A 23,968-nucleotide genomic window follows, 5' to 3' on the forward strand; every position below is an offset into this window, starting at 1 on the left:
CTAACCAGTAGCACACACACACACACAAGCTGCCTCGACCCAAAGACACCATATATGGTATGGCCTGTAAGTGGGTGACCGGTATCATATAGCACAACATGGCTGACGGTCATTGAAAGCATCGTATAGAACCGTAATGTGACACGCCTTTGTAGCTTAAATGGGACAAATATTGGAGCAAACAGTCGTCACCCACAACTTGCACAGGCTTCTTCAAACACCCACCAGACTTTGTTGACATCCAAATGCGTTTCAAGCGGACTGAAGCTGTTCACCTGTTACTCGACGCTAAATGTGGGTATAAAAGCTAAATTTGAGACGTTTGGCATCACGTATAGTAATGACAATCCATCAGATCATGACAGATATTTGCCATCAAGTCAGAACAAGACAGGATTGCAATACAATCATTTATTTACAACTTCCTCCCACAATATTGGCTTATAAATTACATATATAAATCTGCTCCCCGTGCTGTGTATAGGCGAGTATGTTGACATCACTTCTTAAAAATATGACATTTCTATATTGGGGATAAATGTTGAAATCGTTACAAAAACAACCGCATGTTCTTCTACCGCTCCTCGTCGCTCGATGCTGTGAGATTACAGCAAGGAGGAGGAGAAGGAGGCACAGAAACAGGCCACCAGCAGGACCGGCAGCCCGGCGCACCCAGGCCCGCTGGACTTGGACGGGTTCGCCGTTGACACAGGCGGGGACATGCCAGTCTTAGAGGAGGTGTAGACCTTCCTGGCGTGCAGCTTCTGTACGGGCCGATACACACTTTGGTATCCCATACTGGCTGGAAACTGCTCAATCTGTCGGAGTCAATCGTTTAGAACAACAATCATTACCTTTGCTCTCGTGCTTGATACCTTTTTGTTTTTGTCACAAGTTACTGCAGAGCTCTAATAACCTCTAATCGAGTCTCATCGAGGCAAAACCGGTTTGATTCTTACCATGTTACCCAAACACATGATGCCTGACATGGTAACTGACAATTATTGTGCGACGCCCATTCCTAATGTGAAAAGGTGCCAGTCAATTGTTGACTGCATGTTTTTGGGTGCATGCATGTGTGTGGGAAGTTTTCATGTACACACAAGCACTGAACGTGCACGCGTGTGCATATGGGCACGTATGTGCGCACCAATCTCTCCTTGAGCTACTTTCAATCTCAGTGTGCTCGACTTAAAAAACAAATGTTGCCGAATTTTGACAGCAAAAGCTCCACAGACGTGTCAAGGTTGATGGATTTCTAAATTGTTAGACTTACACTGCCAATATGATTTAATGTGGTCAATACTCGCTGTGCTACAGACTGTGGAATAAATCAATCGATCCTATGAGCTGAGTTTGTTTATGTTAAATGGGGGGGGGGGAGCTTCAAAGACTTAAATCATTGCTGTCAATCCCCAAAACCTTTATCTGATAAAGGTTATCTTAGGGGAAAACCGTGTTGAACCAGATTGGCGAGACGCAATTGATGAAACCTGCGACAAACAACCGTGACCCTTTTGTTAAAAAAAAAAAAAAAGGTCATCGAGGGTTTAGGCTTCCTGTGCCCTAGGCCGATCGGCAGGTTTACTGGAGGCCGACGTGTAACATGAGGGCCCATTCCAGAGTAGAACGCATTACAGAGATGACACCCTCCAAGTGTACCATAAGAGGAATTCATCGCGATCACGACATCTGATTTGATACATGTTGCGCAATCTGTACAATGTGTTATTTTGCATGCACATGCTGGCGGGGAGCGAAACTCGTGTTGTTGCTGCGTCGTGTGTAGAAACGGGGAGTTGGGGGATATTTAATACGCTGTACGTACCAAGGCCTTCTCCAGCCCGATGGGAGTGTAGAAGACCGACCACACCACCGCCTCATTGCACGACGGGGTGGTTAAGGAGCCGTGGTAGCGGAAGTACTGAGTCGAGCTGTTGTTGCCAAGGAGGTCATTGATGGAGATGTTCGAGTGGACGTCAGCTTTGTTGTCTGGAGGAAAGAGAGGACATGATGTAATGATGCATACACACTCCCCCTATCCAGGTACTGCGGTGGTGTCGTGCAGTAACTTACTGATGTGTGAGATGTGTGACAGGTAGCTGGTCAACTTGTGCCAATAACTCATATATGGGTATTGGACCGTCGTCTCCTGTAGAGGGGAAACATAGAACATGTTTGTTCTTTTAAAAAAGCAGCACCTGCTGCTCTGTCAAACTAAGCATTTATCTCCCCATGTCCTCAACCTCCACTGCTTTTCACATAACCTCCTCCGACTCCTGCATGATCGTCAACCTGATACAAGCAAAAGGAGACGAAGCGGCCCAGCCCAAAGGTTTCACATCAAAATGAATAAGAGGGTGAATGTTGTGTCGTGGGACCAGCAGAGAGAGAGAGAGTGTGTGCGAGTGAGTGAGTGAGTGAGTGAATGTATGGGTGTAGACTGTGATTCTGACCGTCACTGTATGTGATGTGCATGCAAAAACCTCCGACAAAGAGAGACAGAGACAGAGAGAGAGAGAGAGAGAGAGAGAGAGAATGAGGAGGATCAAGGGCGTAACATTGCCTCTGGTGAAGCCTTAGGGAGCACAGCGGCGACATCATTGTGCTATGATGCGGCATAATAGCTTCACGCATTACTTTGGGCTCATCTTCTGAAAACTGCACCAACTCGTTTAATGACCCATCTTCTGTTCCTCGCAAAACAACAAACAATCCCACACAGGCACAAACCTCAATGAAGAATGCGAGCACTGCCAGGCCATTTGAAGCCACCAAGGCCTCCTCCAGAGTCAAATCCTTCCTCTTGTTCACTATGTGCATCTGGACAAAGTGGCGACACAGCGGCTAAATGCAAGTGGGCGATACATTGAGCAGCACATAGGGTGAAGGTGGATACGGTTTGATCTTTACCTCCATCCTGTGTCGCTGTGACCCGACCGTATGCTCGGAGCCGTTCAGGTCCTCACCCGACAAGTTGCCCCAGTGGAAATGGAACTGGAGGGTGCTGTAGACGTGGGCCAGACCGCCCCCGGAGACCTCCAGACCCTCCTTCACTTCATATTTCACTGGAAGACAAAGAGACAGAGACGTCAGAGCAGAAATGGGAAAATCCTACATTTAACATACATCTGGATGGAGCTGGTGACGGGGCAGCGTGTACCCGTGTGGCCTGTGTTGGTGACAGACTTGATGGCATCCTTGTCGTCAAACTTCGTGAAGGTGAACTGCGTGAGATTCGTGTCCAACACGGCGTCCTCGACCACCAAGTTGATGGGCGACTGCTGTTGACCGCCGCAATGGCTGTTGGGCATGTTGTGCCAGTTAGCAGGACTGAACGCTGCAGGGGCAGGAAAGCTCGGCGTTAAACCCAGCGAGTAAAGAGGCGACTCGTGATCTTGCGGCGAGGCGAGGTTACATACCGCAGTGTTGGTTGTAGCACCATTGGTGACCTAGACAAGGCAAAGAACAAGAGATAAACACGCCGAGTCACACAGTTTATCATATTAATTCAGGCTGCATTTGTCATTTTTCCACCTACTGGGCACGATAGCGGGGGAAGCAAACACGGTTCGTCCATTGAGAACTTGCGTGGGCCGGTAAAGATTTTTGAGGCCGGTTTTGGAGGGAAAACGTTGAATCTAAAGAAGGGACAAAAGAAAAGTTTCCAATTGATAGTTGCATCGCAAAAGTGGAAACCTATTTTCTAGTGCTGTCAAAGTTAACGCGTTAATTTTGGCGATTAATTTTAAACTTTTAATGGGGTAAAACATTTTAACACAATTAACGCGGTTTTGTTTACTTCCGGTGGCTGACCCATAACCTTTGGTCACTTGCGCGGGCAACCATCTTTTCTTATTAAAAGAGAGTCATTGGCAGAAAGATGGCGAACGACGGACTTTTAGGGGGAAAGTTTCTGTATAAAAAGTAGTCCGACGGCTCTTTGGATAAAACAAAAGCAATTTGCACAGTGTGCAAAGCCAAATTCAACTACCACAGAAGTACCACCTCTTTGGCGTATCACCTGAGAGCAAAACACCCCGCTGCAAGTACCTCCACAGGACCTCGCCAGGCTACTCTACAGGAGTGTGGCACTCGTGGGCGAATGACGAAACCCGTGAGTGAAAGGTTAACCCATTCTTTGGTTACTTGGATTGTTAAAAACTGCCGCCCAGTTAGCACAGTAGAGGATGATGGACTGAGAGAAGTACTTCGTGTTGCATCGGGAGATACCTCTTATAATTTACCCTCGAGAGGAACCATCGTGTCAAGAATACACACGTTGTATGAGGATGAGAGATGAGCTTTCTTTTTTGAATTTACACTGTTCATTAAAATGTTTTTTGAATTTAAATGTACTTTCTTTGTGTTTATTCTACATTCATTTGATGATTTTACATTAAAAAATATTCATTATAAGCTTCAGTCTTAAGTAGAAAAATGCAACTAATTTCTTGATAGATTAATCGCAATTAATTACAGAAATTTGTGCGATTAATTAGTTAATTTTTTTTAATCGATTGACAGCCCTACTATTTTCACAGTTTATTACATCTGTGCGTCTCTCAATCTCATCTTTATTTCGCGAACCTACTGGCAATTGTGCATCACTGCGTGTGTAGCACAGGTCAGCTGCCTTTATCCTTATGTAAGACACATTCACATGCAGCAGCACTGTGACGTCTACAAACCAGCATACATCTGGTGTTCAAACATTGAAGGTGACATGTGGACAGACTTGTCGAGCAGGGCCACCTGGCAGGACACACGTGCTCATGCACGCCCATAGATCCCCAGGATTGCGACACGGCATCCATCAGCTACACTGGTGGCTGTCACAGATAAGAGCGATGGCAGCCGGGGTAACGCCCCGGTGACGGGGAGATGCCACGGACACCTTTCGGTTTTTGGACATTCTTAAAGTTTTTGAGAGATTATTCTGTCGTTACGGCTCACGACAATTTTCAAATCAGTGTCAAGTCCCACGCAGTTGGAGGTGAAGAGGCCTGGAGGCAGAAACGGCTGAGCCAGCAGGAATTTTAACTGCTGTTCACTTAGAACTACCTCAGATCAGTTTAGGTTACTGTAATGGTTCATTTGCCGCCTTGTTGTGAGGCGATTAGTGGGATGAATGTCTGAAATTGAATGCCGACGTCGTCTCTCACTTACCAGACTTTTGAAGACTTTGATTGGCTGCTGAAAGACGGTCCACACCACCGCCTCGTTGCAGGTGGGGGTGGTCAGGGAGCCCTTGTAGCGGTAGAACTTGGTGAGGTCGACACCGCTGATCAGGTCGTCAATAGAGATGCTGTGGTTGATGTTCACCTTATTGTCTGAAACGCACAACAGGGGACAACCAATGAGGATTTTGACTGAACCTTACGATCCCAGCAACATGAGACGCAATGAGGGATCGAGTGCATTCTAATATTCAGTCCTCGCGCAGTCTTAGGCGGCCCAAAGTGTTTGAAACCGTCAGGAAATCCTTGGAACGCTTCTGTTTAAAAGGTGCCAACAATAACTGAACATTTTAACCTCCATAATGGGAAATGTGTGGCTGCAGGCGTTTTGTTTAAGGTCGGGTTACACTGTAAACCGGCACATAATTACAGGTGTGGGATATCTACGCCCTGGCAAAGTGCCCCCTCCAGCAAGGTATCGAAGCCAATTCAATTAATAATCGTCCCCTTAGATGCGGCTTAAACCTAACTAATGTTTGGGATGTCAGCCAGGTAGGATGTGAAGTTGTCCCAGGCCTCTGACGGAGTGGCGTCGTCCGATTCCTGAGAAGAAGGAAGACATTTATTCCAATTAGTTAGGTAGTGTTCTTGTAGATCTTTTATTTTTTCCATGTATTAGGTCAGGATGCAGTGATAAAGATATTTTTGGCGGACGTACCGTTATGAAAAACCCAAGAACAGCGATTCCCTCCGAGTTGCTCATGGCCTCCCCAGCAGTCAGACCTTTCTTCAGATTGACAATGTGCATCTATGGGAATTAATACAGACAACATATAATAATAATAATAATAATAATAATAATAAAGACACGCATTCATAAACTGAGGGGTTATTCACGGCGGTTGTCCACACGTTTACCTCCATGGGATATCTGTGCCCGTCCAGCATGTGCTCCGACCCGGGGTGGTGCTCCGTGTCCCCCCAGTGGAAGTGAAACTGAATGGAGGAATACGTGCCGTTCAGCCCGCCACCACTCACCTCGGCCGCGTCCTGCTCCAACACACACTTCACTTGCTCCCAAACACAAAACAGACGCGTCAGAACAAAGCAACAGTCTCAGAAGCGAAACGCCGGCGTCTTGGGCTTGTACCTGTGTGTCCGTTGTTTGAGAGAGACTTGAGGACATGCGTGGAGGAGAAGTTGGAGAGGGTAAAATCATTCAGCTTGTCGTCCGTCTTGGCGTGAGCTCTGGCGATGTCGATAGGCGATTGGCTTTTCCCACCGCAGAAATTGCCGCCCATGCTGCTCCAGTGAGAGGGAGAGTGGCCTGGCAAGGTAAAGGTCAGAGGTCAACACTGCTGATTTCAGTCATTATCTGGAAATTATGGCTGGAATGAAAACCCGGTGCTGGATTAGGAAACAGAATATAATCCTGTCCTTTACTCACTGCAGCCGGTATAGCACCAGTTACTGCTTCCATCTGCAAAACAAAACACAGCAAATATTGTGGATGCAGCAGGACTTATGAGTACTGAATGATCAAATACAGTATGTAGTTTGAAAATCTCACCGCTGTTTTCAATCAACGCTGCTAAACTGAGGAAGAGCAGAAGAAAGGACGGATGCATCTTCAAGAGGAGGGAAAAAATTGAATCATAAAAGGAATCAACTTCTAACCCAATACTTGGGTTAGAAGTTCATCCATTGGCTTATTTTACAAAACCAATTCACAGATTCTGCCTGAAAAGTATTCCACAGAAGAAACCGCCACCAATCTCCGGACACTTTCACTCAAGCGACTTTGCGGTCAAGTGGAAATGGTGTAACTTACCATCCCCGAGTTGATAAAGTGTCTTACCTTTACCGTCCAGGCCTCACGTCCCCCCTGCACAAAGAGATGATTCCTTAGAGATGCGGCTTCACATCAAGTGGCCGCAAAATAGGTTCATTAGTGGCGGAAGGCTCCAAGTGTCCCTGTCCGTCTGTGGTCAGGGGTATAAAAAGGACGAACATGAGATGGGAGGGAGAGGGCGCGACTGTGTATACAACATTAAACCTGCACAGGGGAGACAAAGGGACTCCAGGGCTCACGCTCAATTTCACATGAACCCAGTCAAAATAGAGGTGTGTGTGTGTCAGGGGAAGTGATGAAATAGAGGCAGGATTAGCAAATGTTGGCGTTTTGGGTGAAAAGCAAGTATGGACCCAAACCTGGAGTGTTCTTTGCCTAAGTGAGTACCCACACGCACTTCAGGTTCTTTACCGAGGCAAAGATCCTACAGTGAGACAAAGAGGGGCCCAGGTTACCAGAACCTTCCAGCTGTAACTGTCCCAAGCAAAGGGCCAAGTGGATCTGAAAGGAAAAGTTATTTGGGGTTGTGTTGTTTTTGGACTGTCGGCACCGTCACGTTTGTTTTAACAAACTCCTGCAAACTAAACACTCTGATCCTCTATAACGTCCATCGGTGAGACGAATAGGCTTTAGGCACATTGTCATCTGGCTTTAGATTGCAGGAAGTAGAAGTGGTATTCAACGTATTTGTTGTGGTCCAGCAGAGGAAGACAATAGTCCGAAACCACAAAGCTATGAGGGAATATCTTTGCCATGGCAGCTCGTTTTCCCGGCTATACATCCTCTTTTTTTTTTTAAAGCATATGTAGCTCAAGCTTTTCATTTGCAGGCGGTTCTGCAAACTGATACCAGAGAAAGTAAATGAACCATATACACTGGGGATTATGCAGGTTTCAGCCCTTACACAAGCCACTGTTGGAATGTTGACTATAAACCGCCGTAACACGAGATAAGGACCGACAAGGTAATTTGTATCACACATTATATGATTAAGTTTCAGCTCAGGAAACAAAACAAAACCCCGAATTTCTTACACACCCACACAAAAACAGAATGATCCGGTTATGATTCAGAGATTGTCAACACAAACTGAAGAGGGCCCAGGATTGATCCAGGTGGCGTCTTATGATAACAGAATAAAGCAAAGACGATGGTAAGGATGGTAAGAAACCTACGGATCACCTTTGTGCCCATGTGATGGAACAAAGTGTGTTTGTGTCTGTAATGTTTACAGTCATTGTACCATCAATGTTTACAGTAATTGTTACTTGTGTTTTCAGACATCACTTCTCATACCTACATAACAGGTTATCTGCACTGCATCTCACACACACACACACACACACACACACACACACACACACACACACACACACACGCGCGCACACACACACACACACACACACACACACACACACACACACACACACACACACACACACACACACACACACACACACACACACACACACACACACACACACACACACACACACACACACACACACACACACACACACACACACACACACACACACAAAAAGCTAAAACATGAGGATTCTAGTCAAGTTAATTACTTTCTAAGGATCTAAAAGTTTATAACTGAATCCAGAGCTAAACTAAGTTCTTTGTTTGTGTTGTTTGCCAGAGATTTTGCATTTGAAAGCAGCCAAAGGTTACAGTGAGCAGAGGCCCTGGCTCTGTCTGTGTTGATAAAAAAACTAAGTTAATCACCTGATGAAATTTTTTTTTTTTATCATTCCTCTTATTGACAATCGGCAACAGAAAACAGGAGCTTTGTTTGTCATCGAAACAGAGCAAATCCTCACCTGTGCAGCCTCAGCGAGCAGAGGAACAGGCGGTTTGAACACTCACTTCAAACAAAAGGGCTCAAACAGAAAGGTCTCCAGGTCCAGATTCACCAGCTGTGCCTCATCTAATCATTAGTGTGTGATCGCACAACGTGGAACAAGTGTGTGTGCTCGTACAAGAAATGAATATACACCTTTAAGACTAATATTGATATTAAAAGAAGTTAGATTCAGTTGACAATTGGACACAAATTCACATTAAAAACCCACAATGAGGCTAAATCACGTGTGTGTTTGACTGTAGACACATTCATTGATTACCAGTTGGAGGGATAATTTGAAGCATACTTGCACACAAAAAGCAGTTAGATATCAGTCAAATGAAAAGTGAGTCCATAATGTAGATGTCAGACACATCAGAGGTTTCCATATAAATTTATTTCCATATGAGAATCAGTAATGCCATGTTGACATTGACTTGCAGTTTTTTTTGTCTCTTATCATGCAAAGGCCGTCTCCCTTTGCAATTTCACATTTACAATATGGTTTAAATCTTAGGTAAGGTAAAGATTTAAGATCAATACCACGAGGGTTCCTGTAACTCCATTCTAGATCGAGTCAAACTTCACCGTAAGGCTGTACAAACATGTACTTTACAATAACAGTCCTGTACAAAGACATCTGAAAAAATGTGTGTTATTTGGGCATTTTGTTCAACATTCCAGGTCAGAATTGTTCTTCACTGCTGCTCGTCAGCTCATTAAATAAAAGCTACAAACTAAGAAAGGTATGAATCCAGCGGACACATCTCAGCTCTGAGCACGAGGCAAATTAAAAATGCAACTAAACCATTAATATGACTTAAAAAAAAAACAAACAGGAGTCAGATTTCTTGACAAACCCTTAAGGGAAGTGATGCTGGAGCAGGCGAACAGCTCCAGGCCTGAGCGCAGCCACACGGGCACAGCCTCCAGGGGGCTCAGAGGAGAGCGGAAAAAGACCTGCAGAAAAGCAAAGCAAGCATTTCAGAGATTTGAAGCAAATATTAAATACTATTAAGTTATATTAATACTTCATCAGCCCTTTTTACCTGTTATGATTCATGCTTTCATCTCTTAAACTGCATCTAACCTTTAACTGGAACTGTGTAGAGACTCAAATTTAAATGAATAATATTTACGTATTTTATCATAATCTTATTTGAAATATAAATAACATTATTTGAAATATGAGCGGTTATTGTTTCTGCTATTCTCCATGATCATAGGTTGATTTCATAGCGATATTGTGAATGGTATTAAACCCAGAATGCACCTACAGTAATTGTCTACTGTACATTAGCATGAGGTTAGGTTGGATCAGGGCTATTGTATTTTGAATAGATTGTGCTGTGCAGGGTGGCAAGTCTTACTGAAAGATGGACCCGGTTAGCGAATCAACAAGTCCACCTGAAAGACAGAAGACGAGTCAAAGCTGATAGAAACCATAATCAAACATTAGAACATTTCAGAAAATGAGTAGGAACACTTACCTGGGGTGCAGATTGTGTCGCACAGCAGGGGGCAGAGGTAGCAGTGGGCGCATTCCTGGAAAGATAGAGAGAAAGGTCAGAGGTCAGAGTCATTAGCCTGCTGCGTCAGGGTGAGGCGTGATGTGTTCATGGTGCTGTTTTGGACACTTTACCTGGCAGTGCTGGCAGTGTTCTGACTCATCTCCCTCTTCACAAGGACATGCGTCACACTTACTAGAACAATGCTGAGGGACACACACACACACACACACAGTCATTTTTCATTAAAGGGATATTTCCAAATGAACACTGTAGGGTTCCTCAGGTCAATATGGGAAAGGTTTCAACGCGTATTACTTTTGAATTTACCTCACAGATGGAGCAAACACTACACAAAGAGCCGGAGTGGAAGTGCAGAGCGTCACCGGCAACCTCCTCCTCCTCCTCCACCTCCTCTTCCTCCTCTTCTTCTGCAGTGTCACCATCTTGGGCCTCACCTATATAAAGTCATCAGAGCTGTCAGCGTAACTGTATTGTGAATAAATTTAGCCCACTGACTTACTGAAACCCCAGCCGGCCTGCAGCCAGTGAGATCACATACTCAGGCTGCCGAAGAGCGACGATAAGCTGCTTTTACAGTGTGCTACAGCTGTGCATGTTCACTGAGCACAAGGCATGTGTGTGTCTGTGCCACACACACATTATAACACTCGCACACTCACAGCCTTTAGTCTTAGTTGAAAGTGTGGAAAGAGTGGAAAGTCACATTTAAGTGAGCAAACTAACTCAAACAATTCAAATGTTTCTGTCACATTTGGTTGTTGGCCAAATAAAGTGAATTTTCTTCTTTTTTGGCACACGGCGCCACCATGTGGTCATTTATCTCACATGTAAGTACACCTGTGCTCAGTGTCTGCTGAGAGACAGCGGGCTCAATAAACAAATTTCAATTTGTTTACATATTGAACAGTGAGGTAGATTTGTTTTGGAAGATTTGTTTGTAAGTGTGTGTGTGTGTGTGTGTGTGTGTGTGTGTGTGTGTGTGTGTGTGTGTGCGTGCGTGCGTGTGTTTTCTGCCTCTAGCGACAGTAACAGTGTAACAAGGCTGGAGTGATTTGATGTGGCCTTGTGTCAGATAAGTGAAGCTATTTTCGGCCTTAAAGAGAAGGTCAGGCACTCTGCAGCTACAATACAAGCAGCTATACTACCTTCATCTTCTTCTGTTTCAGATGTGCCTTCATCCTCAGCCTCTTCTTCCTCCTCTTCAGCGGTTTCTTCATCCTCTTCAGCTTCCTCCTCTTCCTCCTCTGAAGCCTCTTTCTCCTCCGAAGCCTCCTCTTCGTCTTCCACCTCCTCAGCAGCCTCCTCCTCAACCTCCTCTGCTACCTCCTCCTCGTCCTCATCTGCAGCCTCTTCTTCCTCTGCTGCCTCCTCTGCAGTCTCCTCTTCCTCCTCTTCAGCCTCCTCTTCCTTATCCTCTGCCTCCTCTGCCTCCTCTACCTCATCAGCAGCGTCCTCTTCCTCCTCTGCCTCCTCTTCCTCATCAGCAGCCACTTCTTCCTCCTCGGCCTCTTCTTCGTCACTCTCAGCCTCATCATCCTCACCCTCTTCCTCCTCCGCTACATCTTCCTCTTCTTCCCCACCGGCATCAGCATTCTGTCCTTCGTCGTCGTCGTCAGCGACTGCTTCTTCCAGGACAGACTCCTCTTCAGCTTCATCACTGCGGACCTCCAGCTCGACCTCGGCCAAGTCCTGGGCGTTCACGGCCCCTGAGAGAAGGAGCGGGGACGGGCAGAGGAGCACCAGCATGAGCCCCAGCACCCAACCTTTCACTGCTGCCATGTCTGAAAACTCTGTCTGAACAAATCTGCGCAGATCTGCAGTCTCTCCCGACAAAAACTATTTATAAAGTCACGTAATTCACAGATAAGGCTCCGTTTATGGAGAAGCTGAAAAAGATTCTGGGATTTTGTTAAGTTTGTAGCTCCAAGGGAGGAAAGGTCAGAGAGGGGCCGCGTCCACTGGACTGACTGAGCAGTTTGCCAGCCTTGTGCTCGGAACACAGAGCGAACCAGAATGGAAACACAAGTGGGTGTGCCGTATGCTAGTGTGTGTGTGTGACTGACAGAGGCACATGTGTGGGAAGAATGCTCCTGATGCCTTTAACCCAGTGTATAAGAGAGGGGAGGGGGGGGGGGGGAGCATGTGTGCATGTTGGGGGGTAGGTTTGGACTGCAGGAGGGTGGGGAAACACGAGATCAGAGAACAAATAGAAATGAGTGGGAGGGGGGAGGTCACTTACATTAAATAATTCTAAATAAGACTACAGAAAATAAATCATAGATCAGGTAGATTAATGAGGTCCAACGTAAATACTGCACAGATACAGCAAACTATCACCACAGGGTCATATTTGCTTGCAGCGCCCTTAAATTGAAGGAGAAGTTGTTTTTTTTGATGCTACACTTAAGGGGGAGCGTATCTATATTCCCTGGTTATATTCTGTTTAACACACATTAAGTAAACTTGTTTTGTGTTGGCATATTAAGCTGGGGAACATAGGACGCTGGGAACATAAGAATGACTCCAATGTATAGCATGGATGATGTACAGAATGTACAGTGGTGGGTAACGCACTGTACTTTGATGACCTAGTTGAGTTAAAGTAGTAATGAAATTGTTGTGGAGTAAAAGTATTTGTTGTACTTCAGATTTCATGTATTGGGAAAATATGAATACTTAACTTAAGCACAAATTCTAAGCTGTGAACATTTTGTATTTTTTATTCTGTTACTTAACACCGCTGAGAATGGATGTAAATAGAGGAAACTTGAGCAGGCGGCCGTCTGCACGTCTTGGATGTATAGATTGTGCTGGCAGCTGAAATTCCAAAGAAATGTGCAACAGTGAGGGGACAGCATGTTTCTTCCAGACTGATGAGTAAGAGTAAGAAGAGGAGCAGATCAAACATGTAAAAGGAGCTCAGAAGAGATATAGGTAGAGGAGGAGGAGGGGCTGAAACTCACATGTTCGCTTGTATGGGCGCGTCGTAGCACATGGAGCCGTCATGTAGGGAGGTGTCGACACCCCCTCCCCTGTCCACTGTAAGTCACTGGCAGGGCTGACAGATGGGGCGGACGGCTATTTAAAGGCTCCTTCCAAACATCCTGCTCCACTGTGTGACCTTCATGCTGAAACTCAAGCACCCCTGGTTGCACCTTTGACTCCCCGTGCCAGATCTTAAATCTATATGAACCCAATTCCCTGTCTTTGCCCTTTTCCTGTATTGCTCCAATCATCGCAACTTGAGTAATGGTTCCACTTGTGCCTCCAGTGTTTGCTCTCCACTTAGTTCCGAGTGCCAGGATTACGTTTCTATGACTGAGTAAATAACTTGTTACTTGGGTCGCTGAAAATCATTGGAAATGTATCTATTCATTCACTCATAATACAAAATACACCTTTTATTGAGCAGAAACCAATGTAGTGTGTGTAACAATAGTATTCAAATATGCATCAAGTGTAACACTGCATATGTAAAACAGTTTCAAATTTCCGCTGGTGTTTTAAAATAATAGCAAAAGACACCATAGAATTGTCTGGTAAAATACAGAAAATATACCTCACAGTACATCATCAATACACATACGTTACACTCAATACTGTAAAAGGTCGGCGCTGTTTCAGTTGAGGACCGTGGCAGGAGAGAGTGCGTCAGTCTTGCCTAGTATTGACCCGGAGCTTCCCAAGGCATCGGCGCTCAAAGGGTGTCGTCAGGCAGAGGTAGAGGAGATGAAGGATTCTGCAAAGAGGGGGAGGTTTGTTATGTCGTGTTTGTCATAGTTGTGTTTTGTGTGGGTTTCAGAGTTCGTACCTCTGGCTACAGGCGGAGGTCGAGTGGGTTTGGTCGTGCTGCTCTGTGCCAACGTGTCCACGATCCAGCTGAGAGCGTTTGAGCAGTACTCCATCTAGGAAGAAAACAAACGGAATCAATGAAACTCGGCTGAACTTGCGAGAAAGTCAGTCGCTCGGATTGTGAACAGCGTGCGGGAGTCTTACCTCGTTCTCCAAGGCCCTCAGTCGGTGGTCAAAGTCCCTTTTTTCGGACAGGTGCTTGACCACACTGTCCACTCTGCCCACAAGAAACAAAGAAACATTTTACAACATACGAATAACGATAAGTTAAATCAATCAATGTGAAGCCGGTGCTGGTGTGGGGCGGTCGCGCTCACTTGACAGACATCCGCTTGAGCCGCTCCGAGTCGCTGCTTTTCTGGATCTTGCTCTGCGCGGTGAGGAAGTCCTCCTTCTGAATGGTTTCCCAAGTCATTAGCCTGTTGGCCGCTTTCCCCCTCAACTCCAACACTGACGACAGGGACCAAGACAGGAAGTCCGGAATAAGGTGACTATGTAAAACATCTAACCTTCTCCCTCTTCATGTCCCATTTAGATACTGACCAAAGTGGTGGATCTTGACCGAGGGAACCTTGCGAATGTGCCTTTTGATAAAGAGGTTGATGTGAGAGATGATGATGAAGGGCGGGGCCAAAGAGGGACGGGAGTGGTACTGCACGATCAGGTTGTAGCGCTGGAACTTCCAGTGGATGTCGCTGTTCTCCTGCACCTTGTTGAAGGTGTAACTAGTTGAAAGGGAAGAAGAAGAATAAGAAAGGTGGAGTTAGTTGAATCATGAGATAAAACAGAAATGGGACACCTCTCTGTCCTCGCTCTTTACCTGAACATGGCGATGAGCAGATTGATGAGCAGGATGTTGGTGACCAGGAGGTAGACGACCAGCAGAATCACCACCAGCCAGTTGCTGTACTGGACCCTGCACGGCTCCTCGCCAGCATCGATCAAAGTTATGTTGTCGGTGCAGGCCATGTCCCACGGCTTCCCCACTGGGATGAGCGGGACAATGTGGAGAGGATTAGAGGACGGGCCGCCTTTTCATGCTGCATTATCAGTCTGACCCCATCTGCTCTCGGGTTACATTCTGACACTGGGTTGAAATCGGGAAGCTAAGCCAATGTTTTTCACATGTCAGCGCACTCACACACACTCTCTCTCTCACACACACACACACACACACACACACACACACACACACACACACAGGCTTTCATTACCGTCCATCTCCTCCACAGGGATCTGTCCGAAGATGTGCAGGTACGGCCTGTAGAAGACTCGGCGGAGTATGCGATCGGGACGCGGGTCATAGGAGTAAATCAGCGCTTGGTTGGCGACGCCGTACGCCATGAGCCACACGCCCAGGAAGAAGAGGAAGAAGAAGACGTCTTTCATCTACACAGAGGGAAATCAATCAATCAATCCTGCTTAAAAGCGTTTCCCCACAATGTCCACGCCTCTCACGGATCTCACCATCTTGCCGACGATGATGATTTTGGGTCCCAGCTGTCTGTGGATGGCGAAGATGTGAATGAGACGGAGGGTGAAGACCATGTAGTCCAAACACATCACACTTCGGCCAAATCCGTACGACCACTCAAACATCCTGCAACACAGCCAGAGTAAACCGATGATTGACTGATGAGGAGATTGCTGTGATTTGAAAGTGGTGACTTAAGATCCCGGTGTAGACGCACTGATAGCGTTCTCATCCGTACCTGCAGATCAGCCCAATGATGAAGAGGATGATGGCAGTGAGGTCACACTTGTTCCACACATCCTGAATGTACGTCCTTAACCTCTGACGCCAAGTCATCGTCCCAACAAAGAACGTCTGGGAGGAGCAGAGATCAATCGATTGAGCTGAACAAATCCCGACACAATATAACAAAGGCGAAGGTGAGGTTGTTCTTCTGCTCTGACCTCTCGGATCTCCTCGCAAACGATGGTGAACACCCAGAAGTACAGCACGTACTCTGTGATGGCCGGGCCGGCGGGGGGAGGGGGCTGGAAATCCACCAACAGCACGTACGCAAAGAGCAGGAGGAAGAGGAAGTACATGAGCACGTTGCCTAAGAACGCTGTGACGGGAGCGAACCAGAACTGCCGCCATCTCGACACGATGAACGGCCGTTCGGGTGGACGAGGAGACCGAGGAACGCCTGCGAGGAAAAGCAATTGGATTGGCGATTGGCGTTAGATGCAAACAGAACCAAGAGTGTGTGTGAGTGTGTGTGAGAGAGAGAGAGAGAGAGAGAGGGTGACGAAAGGGACTCGCCTCTGAGAGTTGCGCACCTAGGAGTGTTTGGTCCCTGTGTGTCGGCTTCACTGGTGCAACGACAACAACGGCAAAGTCAGCAGGCGTTCATTCCACAGCATCTTTAAACACAGTAATCTGATTGTGCGTGAGTGAGAGTGTGTGTTTACATGTGTTTGATGTCTGAGAAAGAAAAGATGGTGTTGCCGTAGAGGCTGTGGCTGTCGCTGTCCCGGCCCGGGACGTCCTCGTAAGGTTTGACCTGCTCGTCCTGGTGATGGTGGTCCGGTTTCCTACAAGATGGCATAACATTCACAATTTGAAGTGTGTGTGTGTGTATGTGTTGGCCTCTAGGAAAGAACATGGTTTAAGAAAAAAGGAAAGAAGGAGGAAGAATGAACCTGAAGGAGATGAGGTTGGCATAGCAGAGGAGGGGGCAGAAGAAGGTGAGGACGAGCTTCCACACCTCCGTGCTCCTCTTCATGTCGCCCCACCAGATTTGGGACAACAGAGACTGGGGAGGAGAAACAAAGAGAAACCACGTTTTTTAAAATGGTGAGAAGGCCAGGACGAGACTTGTTTCGTCCGCTCACGCCGGCACGGTACCTGCACTCCGTCGTGGCTGAAGAAGAGCCTGGCGTCGGCGGCCATGCCCATCTGAAGGCAGGTGATGCCGCCCCACACTGGAGACTTCCTGATCAGCAGGGTGAAGGAGCGACTCTCGTTGCTCTGGTAGCAAGAGCTGAACATGTCTGAAGGGGAATGGAGCGAGGAAATGATAACAACTCTTCCGAAATAATTGGGAGTATTACTGGCGGAGGATTGATTCTGTGTCTCACCGTGTGCCAGGTTCTCAAAGCGCTGGGCCAGCTCTTTCATGGACAGCTTGGTCTCCGTCTCCCCCTCCAGCTTGGACAGTTCCCTAAGGATCTTACAGCCACTCAGAGCGCTCAGCACCGTTTCTCCTGCCTGAAGAGAGAGAGAGAGAGAGAGAGAGAGAGAGAGAGAGAGAGAGAGAGAGAGAGAGAGAGAGAGAGAGAGAGAGAGAGAGAGAGAGAGAGAGAGAGAGATAGAGAGAGAGATAGAGAGAGAGAGAGAGAGAGAGAGAGATTACTTTCATATAAGATGCCTAATTCTGCTTGCGTCTATCGAGTTGTATCCCTCAAAAACTCTTACCATCTCCCAGAAGTAGACTGCCATCTCACTGCGGTTCTGCAGGACGGCCCAGATGAAGAGCGAAGCCCAGGGGAAGAGGCAGCGCTCCTTGCGGTACAAGCAGTCCCCACGCAGCAGCTTACTGACGCGCTGGGGTGGACGGAGGGGAGACGAGAGACAGGGTTATGGGGTTGAGAACGCCATACAAGATATGACACCAGTGATTGAGAGATGATAGATGAAGGCGAGTACCTTCAGCGCCCTCCTCTTGGATGAGATTTGTTCTAAGCCTAGAACTCCATAGTAGAACGGCTGGCAGACGTCGCCCATTAACAATTCCAGAACAGTCGACACCTGAGGAGACAATGCTGATCATTTAACTTCCATTATAGGCAGCTGTTATCATGTAGGAGAAAGCAGTTGGGTCTCGGCCGTGCGTACAAAGTAAGGAGCTCAAACTGGCTCACAAAGCTGCAACCTCATCCCGGCTCACCTCAAAAAGGGTGATCTCCTCCGACGGCCCGACATGCGTGACCCCCGCTGCGACTTTGGTCTCCGCGTCCTGGTTGGCGGGCACGGCGGAGACTCCCAGCCGCTCCACTAGGCGGCGCTGGAGCAGCTGGTAGACGAGCGTGCCGTCAGCCACCGAGCGGTAGAGACTCTCCAGCCTGCTGTAGTCCAGGTAATCCAGGATGTTGAGGCCGTTCTCAGTGAAGAGGCGCACAAACTGAGGCTTGTCGTTGACCAGGGCGTCCGTCATGGAGTCCACTAAATCTTTATGCTGTGGAATGGAGGAAAGGGGTATAGTTTATCGTTCTGCTGCTTCAATACAGGAACAATATGCATGAATGTACTGTGTGTGGGACAGGAGTGGGGCATCTGATGTAATGTGTTTCCTCTCACTCTCCAGGGAATGTCTCCGTTGAAGAGTTCCCTCTTGGCGATGTCCACCCTGTTCCAAGTGACCGCTAACTTCAGCTCCTCTGTGTAAGGGCTGGCGGTGCACGACACACGTTGCTTACTCGCTGAAACAACAAAGCCACAGTTTGTAACATAAGGAGGTAATGCTGCTGAAAACGTTTACACTCCTGGAAATAGGGATTTGACTCGTATACCTCCCACCAACGTCTTGAGCAGGACGGTGTCAAAGTCATCGGGGGCCTCTTGCTCTCCGTGATAGATTGTGATCAGGTCTCTGTTTTGGTAGATGCTTAGAGCCTGGAGACGAGGGATAAAGAGACGGAAGAGATGTACACACATTCCAGACAGAAGAGAGTTGAGAGTAAGTTCACCTTTTGTCCAGAGGGTGGTGCTAGAGGACAGGCCATGGCGTCGCTAAAGCAAAGCCTTCATTTACAAGCATAAACCCTAACAAATGACTTGCATAACTTGATGATCTGCGTGCAAAGCTTGAATTCAGGAACGTTCTGGGAGACTGTGAATATCAAGTTACAATTTATGGCTCTAGGGTGTGTAGTTGTGTAGTGATCTCAGCATTGTGATGAAGAGGCCGACTGCCAAACCAGACAAATGCTGCCGTTCCTGTTTACTCAGACAAAACCCATTTCTTTGTCCGCATCCCTTACCCGTTCGACTAGTTTATCTGTGTCCTCTACGGTTGGGAAGTGTTTCTTAACGCGCTCTGCCACTCTGTCTTTCAGGTCGACGCTGGGGGCCCCCTCGCCCTCCCCCTCGTTGGAAGACTGGGCCGGGGCAGACGACAGGTTCTCCAGGACGTCACTCAGGAAGTCGGCCATGCCTCCTGAGCCGGCCAACAGCAGCCACGGCATGGAGTTCTTCAGAGACAGATCCACTCTCTGAGCAAAAACACAGGACAGCGGGGAAAGAGTAAAAAAAGCAGTTCAAATGCCCTAAATGAAATATAAATAATTCCAACATGGCAGATTTCTAGGCTAAACAGTGGCGAGCGTACCTCCAGCATGTGTGCCGCCCCTGATACCAGCATGCAAAGGACCGGGATGTCAATGCTGCCGCTGCCTACAAAGATATAAACATCAATTTCACAAATGAGAAAGTTTTTGTTACTGCAGGTTGATGCACTTATAAAGCAGAGCTGAGACATGATACCTAAATAAAGCAACGATAGAAAGGAATTTTTGACACATTTCTGCTTGATTTTACACGTTGAGGATGCCGACGCTCAAATTCATGTCATGGCACGCTGTCCGGTGAACACCAAAGGGTTTTCCCTGCATAGACATCAAGGTGCAGTAACACAGAGTCACCAGAGGGCGGCGAAATGAGTAGAAAGTTTTGTCAGGTGCCAAACCAAAACCACAAAAACGTTCACTGGTCAGATTTATCAAAAGTAAATGACGTTTGCCATTTCTCACCCCAGATGCCGGTGCGCTGGTGTGAGATGAAGTCCTCCAGTTTGGCCCTGAAGCCCATCTCGCCACCTCTGCGGCCCACGCTGCCATCGTCCACCAGCAGGAAGGCTTGGTAGTTGTTGTCCAGGCTGCAGGTGTTCTCCGACGCGTTATGGACGTCGTATTTAGCCGGAAAGCTGCCCTGTTAAAAGCAAAACTGTGGTTCTAGATTTCAACCCCACCACTTTGATTTGACGACACAGTGGAATTACGTGTGTGGATGGCATTTGTAAGTATGCGAGAGTGTGTGTGCATGGCATTACAACCTGAGGGTTGACCAGCTGCTCCCGGTTGTGCACCATACCCCAGGGGGGGATACCCAGAGCCACCACCTTGTTGAGAGAGACCGAGGAGGCTGCCGTGGCATGATCCCTCACCGCCTCACCGACACACTTCCCCACACCCTCGCGCAGGCCTGCGGTCAGAATCCAAGCACCTGAATGGGCCAAAGTCAACGTGTGAGGAAAATGACAACAAAGTACTGCTTTTGGCTTGGTTGTGGAGGAAGAGAGTAAGAGAGAAGTCAGATGTCTTGTCCGACAACAGCTTGAAGTTTTCCAGGAAGGTAAACACTACTGTACTATACTGTGTGTGTGTGTGTGTGTGTGTGTGTGTGTGTGTGTGTGTGTGTGTGTGTGTGTGTGTGTGGTGGTTTTGGATGATTGCTTCGTGAGTCTGATCTCGGTGCGACTTCCAATGAAGTGAGATCTGTATCCCCATGTGACCTGTGGCCTTGGCATGGCGGTCTGGAGGAAATGGCCAGCGTCTTCCCAAATTAGCGTCCCGACCCCAAGGACTCCAGTCACGTTAAGGTACCACAGCTGCAGGCTACAAACACTGCGAGTACTTTTTCTCAGTAATATGTTACTCATGTTTAACCTGTCCACAATGGAGATTAGGTTTGGATTTTAAGAATCACCTGTATACAGCTGTCATTCACCACCCTGCACCTCCTCCTACACTGAAATCCAAGCATTCTTCTTTTGTCTCATTCTCTCTCTACTTGCAACACTTCAGGTACAGACACACAGATTATACACCGGGCGTGCATTCCTATTTCAGGTCTCAGACCCACCTGTGCTTTGTGAGGCCTTCACCAGTCCCTGCCTAAGGACTTCACGCACCCAGGTCTTCACCTTTGTCCTGCCTTCTCCGCCCACAATGGAAACGACCAGATTGGGCGCAGGCAGACCCCAGTGGGTGGTCATCAAGGTGTAAGCTATGGAGGGCGGGGTGTCCCATGACAGGCGAAGGAACTGCGTGTGCCAGGGGAGAGAGGAAATGACAACATGCGCCAGAACGAGCCGACAAAGATAAGCAAAGTTTCAAAAAATAGAGGGATTATGAGCATTTCATACATTCAATTATGAGTATTAGCTTCAGAGACATTTATCAGGCCAGTAGAGAGGCACTTACATAGCTGTGCCTCTTGCTGGATCCTGCAAACTGCAACTCTCCAAAGGCGTCGGTCGGGTATTCGGAGGAGTGTTGGGCGCTGTCCCAGTGGTTGACAATGGCTGTGCTGAAGAAATCTCCCAGTGCAATGGAGCCATGGGCATCTCTCCTACCTCCACACTGACACAGGCTGCCATCACTGAGCGAGAAATGAGAAAAGTGAGGAATGGGAGTATCTGCTCACTCATCAGAAACAACCATTAACGATTAAAGATCACTGTACCTCGAAGAATTTTCGACGAAGGTGGTGCACACCCTTTTCTTGATGATTTTGGGGATCCAGCTCTGAAGATAGAAGGTTTAACAAATGAGGTTAACAAGTGGATTTCGGGTAAACAGATCTCATGTAGCTTCAGGGTTTTGAAAATGTTGACTTTGTCCTCGGAACAGCTGGATGATACGCTGGTGAGAGATACTGAGCCCAAACGCCTCACTGCCACTTCTGCCGTACAGATGAAGTTTTGACTGTGTGTGTGTGTGTGTGTGTGTGTGTGTGTGTGTGTGTGTGTGTCTCAGTGTGAAATCAAGCCAGTGCCGGTACATCACATTCATAACAAAACTGCAAAACAAACCCCTCTGGTGTAGAGTTCAAACATTATCTTATGTTTAATATTTTGTCCTAATTCACTATAGTTTTCACTGTAAACTGCACATAGACTGTCACCTAGGCGCATTCATGTTATTTAAGGTCACTAACAGATTTGTTTTTTACTTGTTTTGATGTTTGCATCAGAATATTTGGCTTTATTTCTAAGAATAAAACATTTCTGGCATCTTAATTATGAGGCCTGTACCTCTCTGAACAGGCCCATACAAAGCTGCTGCTGACAGTATTTAAGAACAGAGAGAGATAAGATAATGTTTAATATAAGGGAAAGGTGGATTATACCCTAGTGTATCGATGAATGTACCTATATAATGGATTAATAACCCATAAAGTGCTGCGTATGCCATGTTAAGGGCAATTAATTATATCAACACTCCATAAATATAGCTGATAGACATTTTGGCTAACAGGATAAACAAAGGCCCAACTAATCAAATTAACGATGGCTCGATTCCATATCGGCGCAAGAGGTCGTGACTGAGTGAGCCAACATGCACAATCGCGGCACTGTGACACGGACACAGCTTAAAGGAACGCAGCCAAAAGTAATATTATTACAGACAGTCGAGTAGACATGGAAGTGCTCCTGCGCTGTTCAGCGATGTTTTTTTTTTAACCCGGCTTAGAGTGAATGAATACACATAAGTAACACTCATACTTACTTTCCCCTACTGTAGTGTGTTAGAAAAGCTTCTTTTAATCGTCACTGATGCTTCATTGTCACATTTTGAGTTGTAGAAGTGTTGAAACTTCTCTTTCCGCATCCAAGCTAACTTCCGCCGATCTGACAAGCAGCCGCAGTGTAAACACGAAGCGCAACAAGTTCGACTGCAGGCTACGTGAAGTCAAACTGTACTCTCACGACCCAAACATACTTGAACGTGTGTGTGTGTCACTTTTATTATCGTAGTTCAAACGTGACTGAAGAAACAAAAGCGTTTTCTCTCCGCCGTGTCTCATTCGTGACTCAGTAAAACTAGCAGCAACTGGCAACCGCAACTTTTGTCTCTTCTCGTCAACTTTAAAAGGATTCCAGTGGAATTCGCCTCCTCACGGTGTAAAGTTTCTCCCCAAAACAACACCAAATTTAAGAATCTTCCACCTACCTGGTCTTTCTCCGATTTATGGATTTTGTTTCTGCTGTCTCCTCCTTCCGCCGTCCCACTCATGGTTTTATGTGTTTGACTCAAGGGAAAAGGCAAACTGTGCTTCTCCTCCTAATCATGTTCAGTGGATGAGGTCATTGCGTGGAGAACTTGGTGGAATCTGTGTAAATGTCCTTTTTTCTACACCCAACATCGAGAGGGAAATAAGGTGAAGCGCAGGTGAGGGTGTGGTTGAGAAAACACACGTCCTCCTTCAAACTGCTACCAAAGGAGGAGCCATGGACCGACACACACACACACACACACAAACACACACTTCAATTTGAATAGAATGTCATAGACTTTGCCATCAAATAAGACTGATCGTAATCCCATCAATTAAATTCAATGATAATCCGCCTGTGTGTGGATGCCAGTTTAAAAGTGGATAGACAGCAGCACGGAATAGTTTGAAATATTCACACACATACCTCTCCCAAGACCGAAAAAGACTTGACATATACAGTATAGCCCTGTCTTTGGAGCCTGATTAGCACCAGGATTTAAGGAGAACTTCCCCTGGGCCTTTGACCCACTTTGCCAATATGAGCTTTAAATTCTACTCCCAAATCAATTTCTAATCTGATAATATTGTTTCAGGGGCATGAGCCACATTCTAAAAAGCCCTCAAGTTAATGATCTGCAGGAGGTCCTGTAAATTAAAGGTTCATCAGACTACATTTGTGTTACGTGCTAC

At 46.8% G+C, this 23,968-nt stretch overlaps 3 protein-coding genes across 3 annotated transcripts; all 3 read right to left on the minus strand.

The window, feature by feature from the left end:
* Positions 1 to 396: 396 nt before the first annotated feature.
* Positions 397 to 7,191, minus strand: LOC143002146 (uncharacterized). Its single transcript, XM_076152105.1, has 16 exons — positions 7,039 to 7,191; positions 6,751 to 6,808; positions 6,628 to 6,660; positions 6,331 to 6,507; positions 6,099 to 6,250; positions 5,899 to 5,988; positions 5,711 to 5,783; positions 5,170 to 5,333; positions 3,542 to 3,641; positions 3,423 to 3,452; positions 3,164 to 3,340; positions 2,914 to 3,068; positions 2,734 to 2,823; positions 2,077 to 2,152; positions 1,829 to 1,992; positions 397 to 818 (listed from the first exon to the last, which is right to left on the minus strand). The coding sequence occupies exons 2-16, from the start codon at positions 6,806 to 6,808 to the stop codon at positions 606 to 608; spliced, it is 1,752 nt and encodes a 583-aa protein (XP_076008220.1). The 5' UTR covers positions 7,039 to 7,191; the 3' UTR covers positions 397 to 605.
* Positions 7,192 to 9,262: 2,071 nt separating this feature from the next.
* LOC143002051 (uncharacterized) lies at positions 9,263 to 13,720 on the minus strand. The gene is made up of 6 exons (XM_076151980.1): positions 11,562 to 13,720; positions 10,723 to 10,850; positions 10,527 to 10,598; positions 10,375 to 10,429; positions 10,255 to 10,291; positions 9,263 to 9,844 (listed from the first exon to the last, which is right to left on the minus strand). The coding sequence occupies exons 1-6, from the start codon at positions 12,193 to 12,195 to the stop codon at positions 9,823 to 9,825; spliced, it is 948 nt and encodes a 315-aa protein (XP_076008095.1). The 5' UTR covers positions 12,196 to 13,720; the 3' UTR covers positions 9,263 to 9,822.
* Positions 13,721 to 13,802: 82 nt separating this feature from the next.
* LOC143002050 (transient receptor potential cation channel subfamily M member 4-like) lies at positions 13,803 to 23,477 on the minus strand. The gene is made up of 28 exons (XM_076151979.1): positions 23,233 to 23,477; positions 21,743 to 21,804; positions 21,481 to 21,658; positions 21,140 to 21,320; positions 20,331 to 20,500; positions 20,029 to 20,206; positions 19,608 to 19,672; positions 19,261 to 19,491; positions 18,790 to 18,892; positions 18,578 to 18,699; positions 18,168 to 18,455; positions 17,927 to 18,028; positions 17,696 to 17,824; positions 17,359 to 17,488; positions 17,126 to 17,271; positions 16,921 to 17,033; positions 16,690 to 16,812; positions 16,541 to 16,590; positions 16,186 to 16,424; positions 15,981 to 16,096; positions 15,736 to 15,868; positions 15,483 to 15,657; positions 15,089 to 15,254; positions 14,812 to 14,993; positions 14,586 to 14,718; positions 14,413 to 14,485; positions 14,228 to 14,321; positions 13,803 to 14,155 (listed from the first exon to the last, which is right to left on the minus strand). The coding sequence occupies exons 1-28, from the start codon at positions 23,293 to 23,295 to the stop codon at positions 14,127 to 14,129; spliced, it is 3,774 nt and encodes a 1,257-aa protein (XP_076008094.1). The 5' UTR covers positions 23,296 to 23,477; the 3' UTR covers positions 13,803 to 14,126.
* Between the last annotated feature and the right edge of the window lie 491 nt (positions 23,478 to 23,968).

The sequence above is a fragment of the Genypterus blacodes genome, unplaced genomic scaffold (genome assembly GCF_046128005.1).
Source record: "Genypterus blacodes isolate CSIRO-AG114 ecotype Tasmania unplaced genomic scaffold, CSIRO-AGI_Gbla_v1 ptg000055l_1, whole genome shotgun sequence".
Taxonomy (NCBI): Eukaryota; Metazoa; Chordata; class Actinopteri; order Ophidiiformes; family Ophidiidae; genus Genypterus; species Genypterus blacodes.

Coding starts and splice junctions, on each gene's coding strand:
- LOC143002050 (XM_076151979.1), bottom strand. CDS start 23,295: ATGAGTGGGACGGCGGAAGGAGGAGACAGCAGAAACAAAATCCATAAA. Junction 18,893..19,260: donor CAGATAAACTAGTCGAACGG/GTAAGGGATGCG, acceptor CCTCGTCTCCAG/GCTCTAAGCATCTACCAAAA. Junction 14,156..14,227: donor ACCTCCGCCTGTAGCCAGAG/GTACGAACTCTG, acceptor CCCTCTTTGCAG/AATCCTTCATCTCCTCTACC.
- LOC143002051 (XM_076151980.1), bottom strand. CDS start 12,195: ATGGCAGCAGTGAAAGGTTGGGTGCTGGGGCTCATGCTGGTGCTCCTC. Junction 10,851..11,561: donor TGAAACAGAAGAAGATGAAG/GTAGTATAGCTG, acceptor GACTTTATATAG/GTGAGGCCCAAGATGGTGAC. Junction 10,430..10,526: donor AACACTGCCAGCACTGCCAG/GTAAAGTGTCCA, acceptor CTATCTTTCCAG/GAATGCGCCCACTGCTACCT.
- LOC143002146 (XM_076152105.1), bottom strand. CDS start 6,808: ATGCATCCGTCCTTTCTTCTGCTCTTCCTCAGTTTAGCAGCGTTGATT. Junction 5,989..6,098: donor GGCACAGATATCCCATGGAG/GTAAACGTGTGG, acceptor TAATTCCCATAG/ATGCACATTGTCAATCTGAA. Junction 1,993..2,076: donor GTCACACATCTCACACATCA/GTAAGTTACTGC, acceptor TCTTTCCTCCAG/ACAACAAAGCTGACGTCCAC.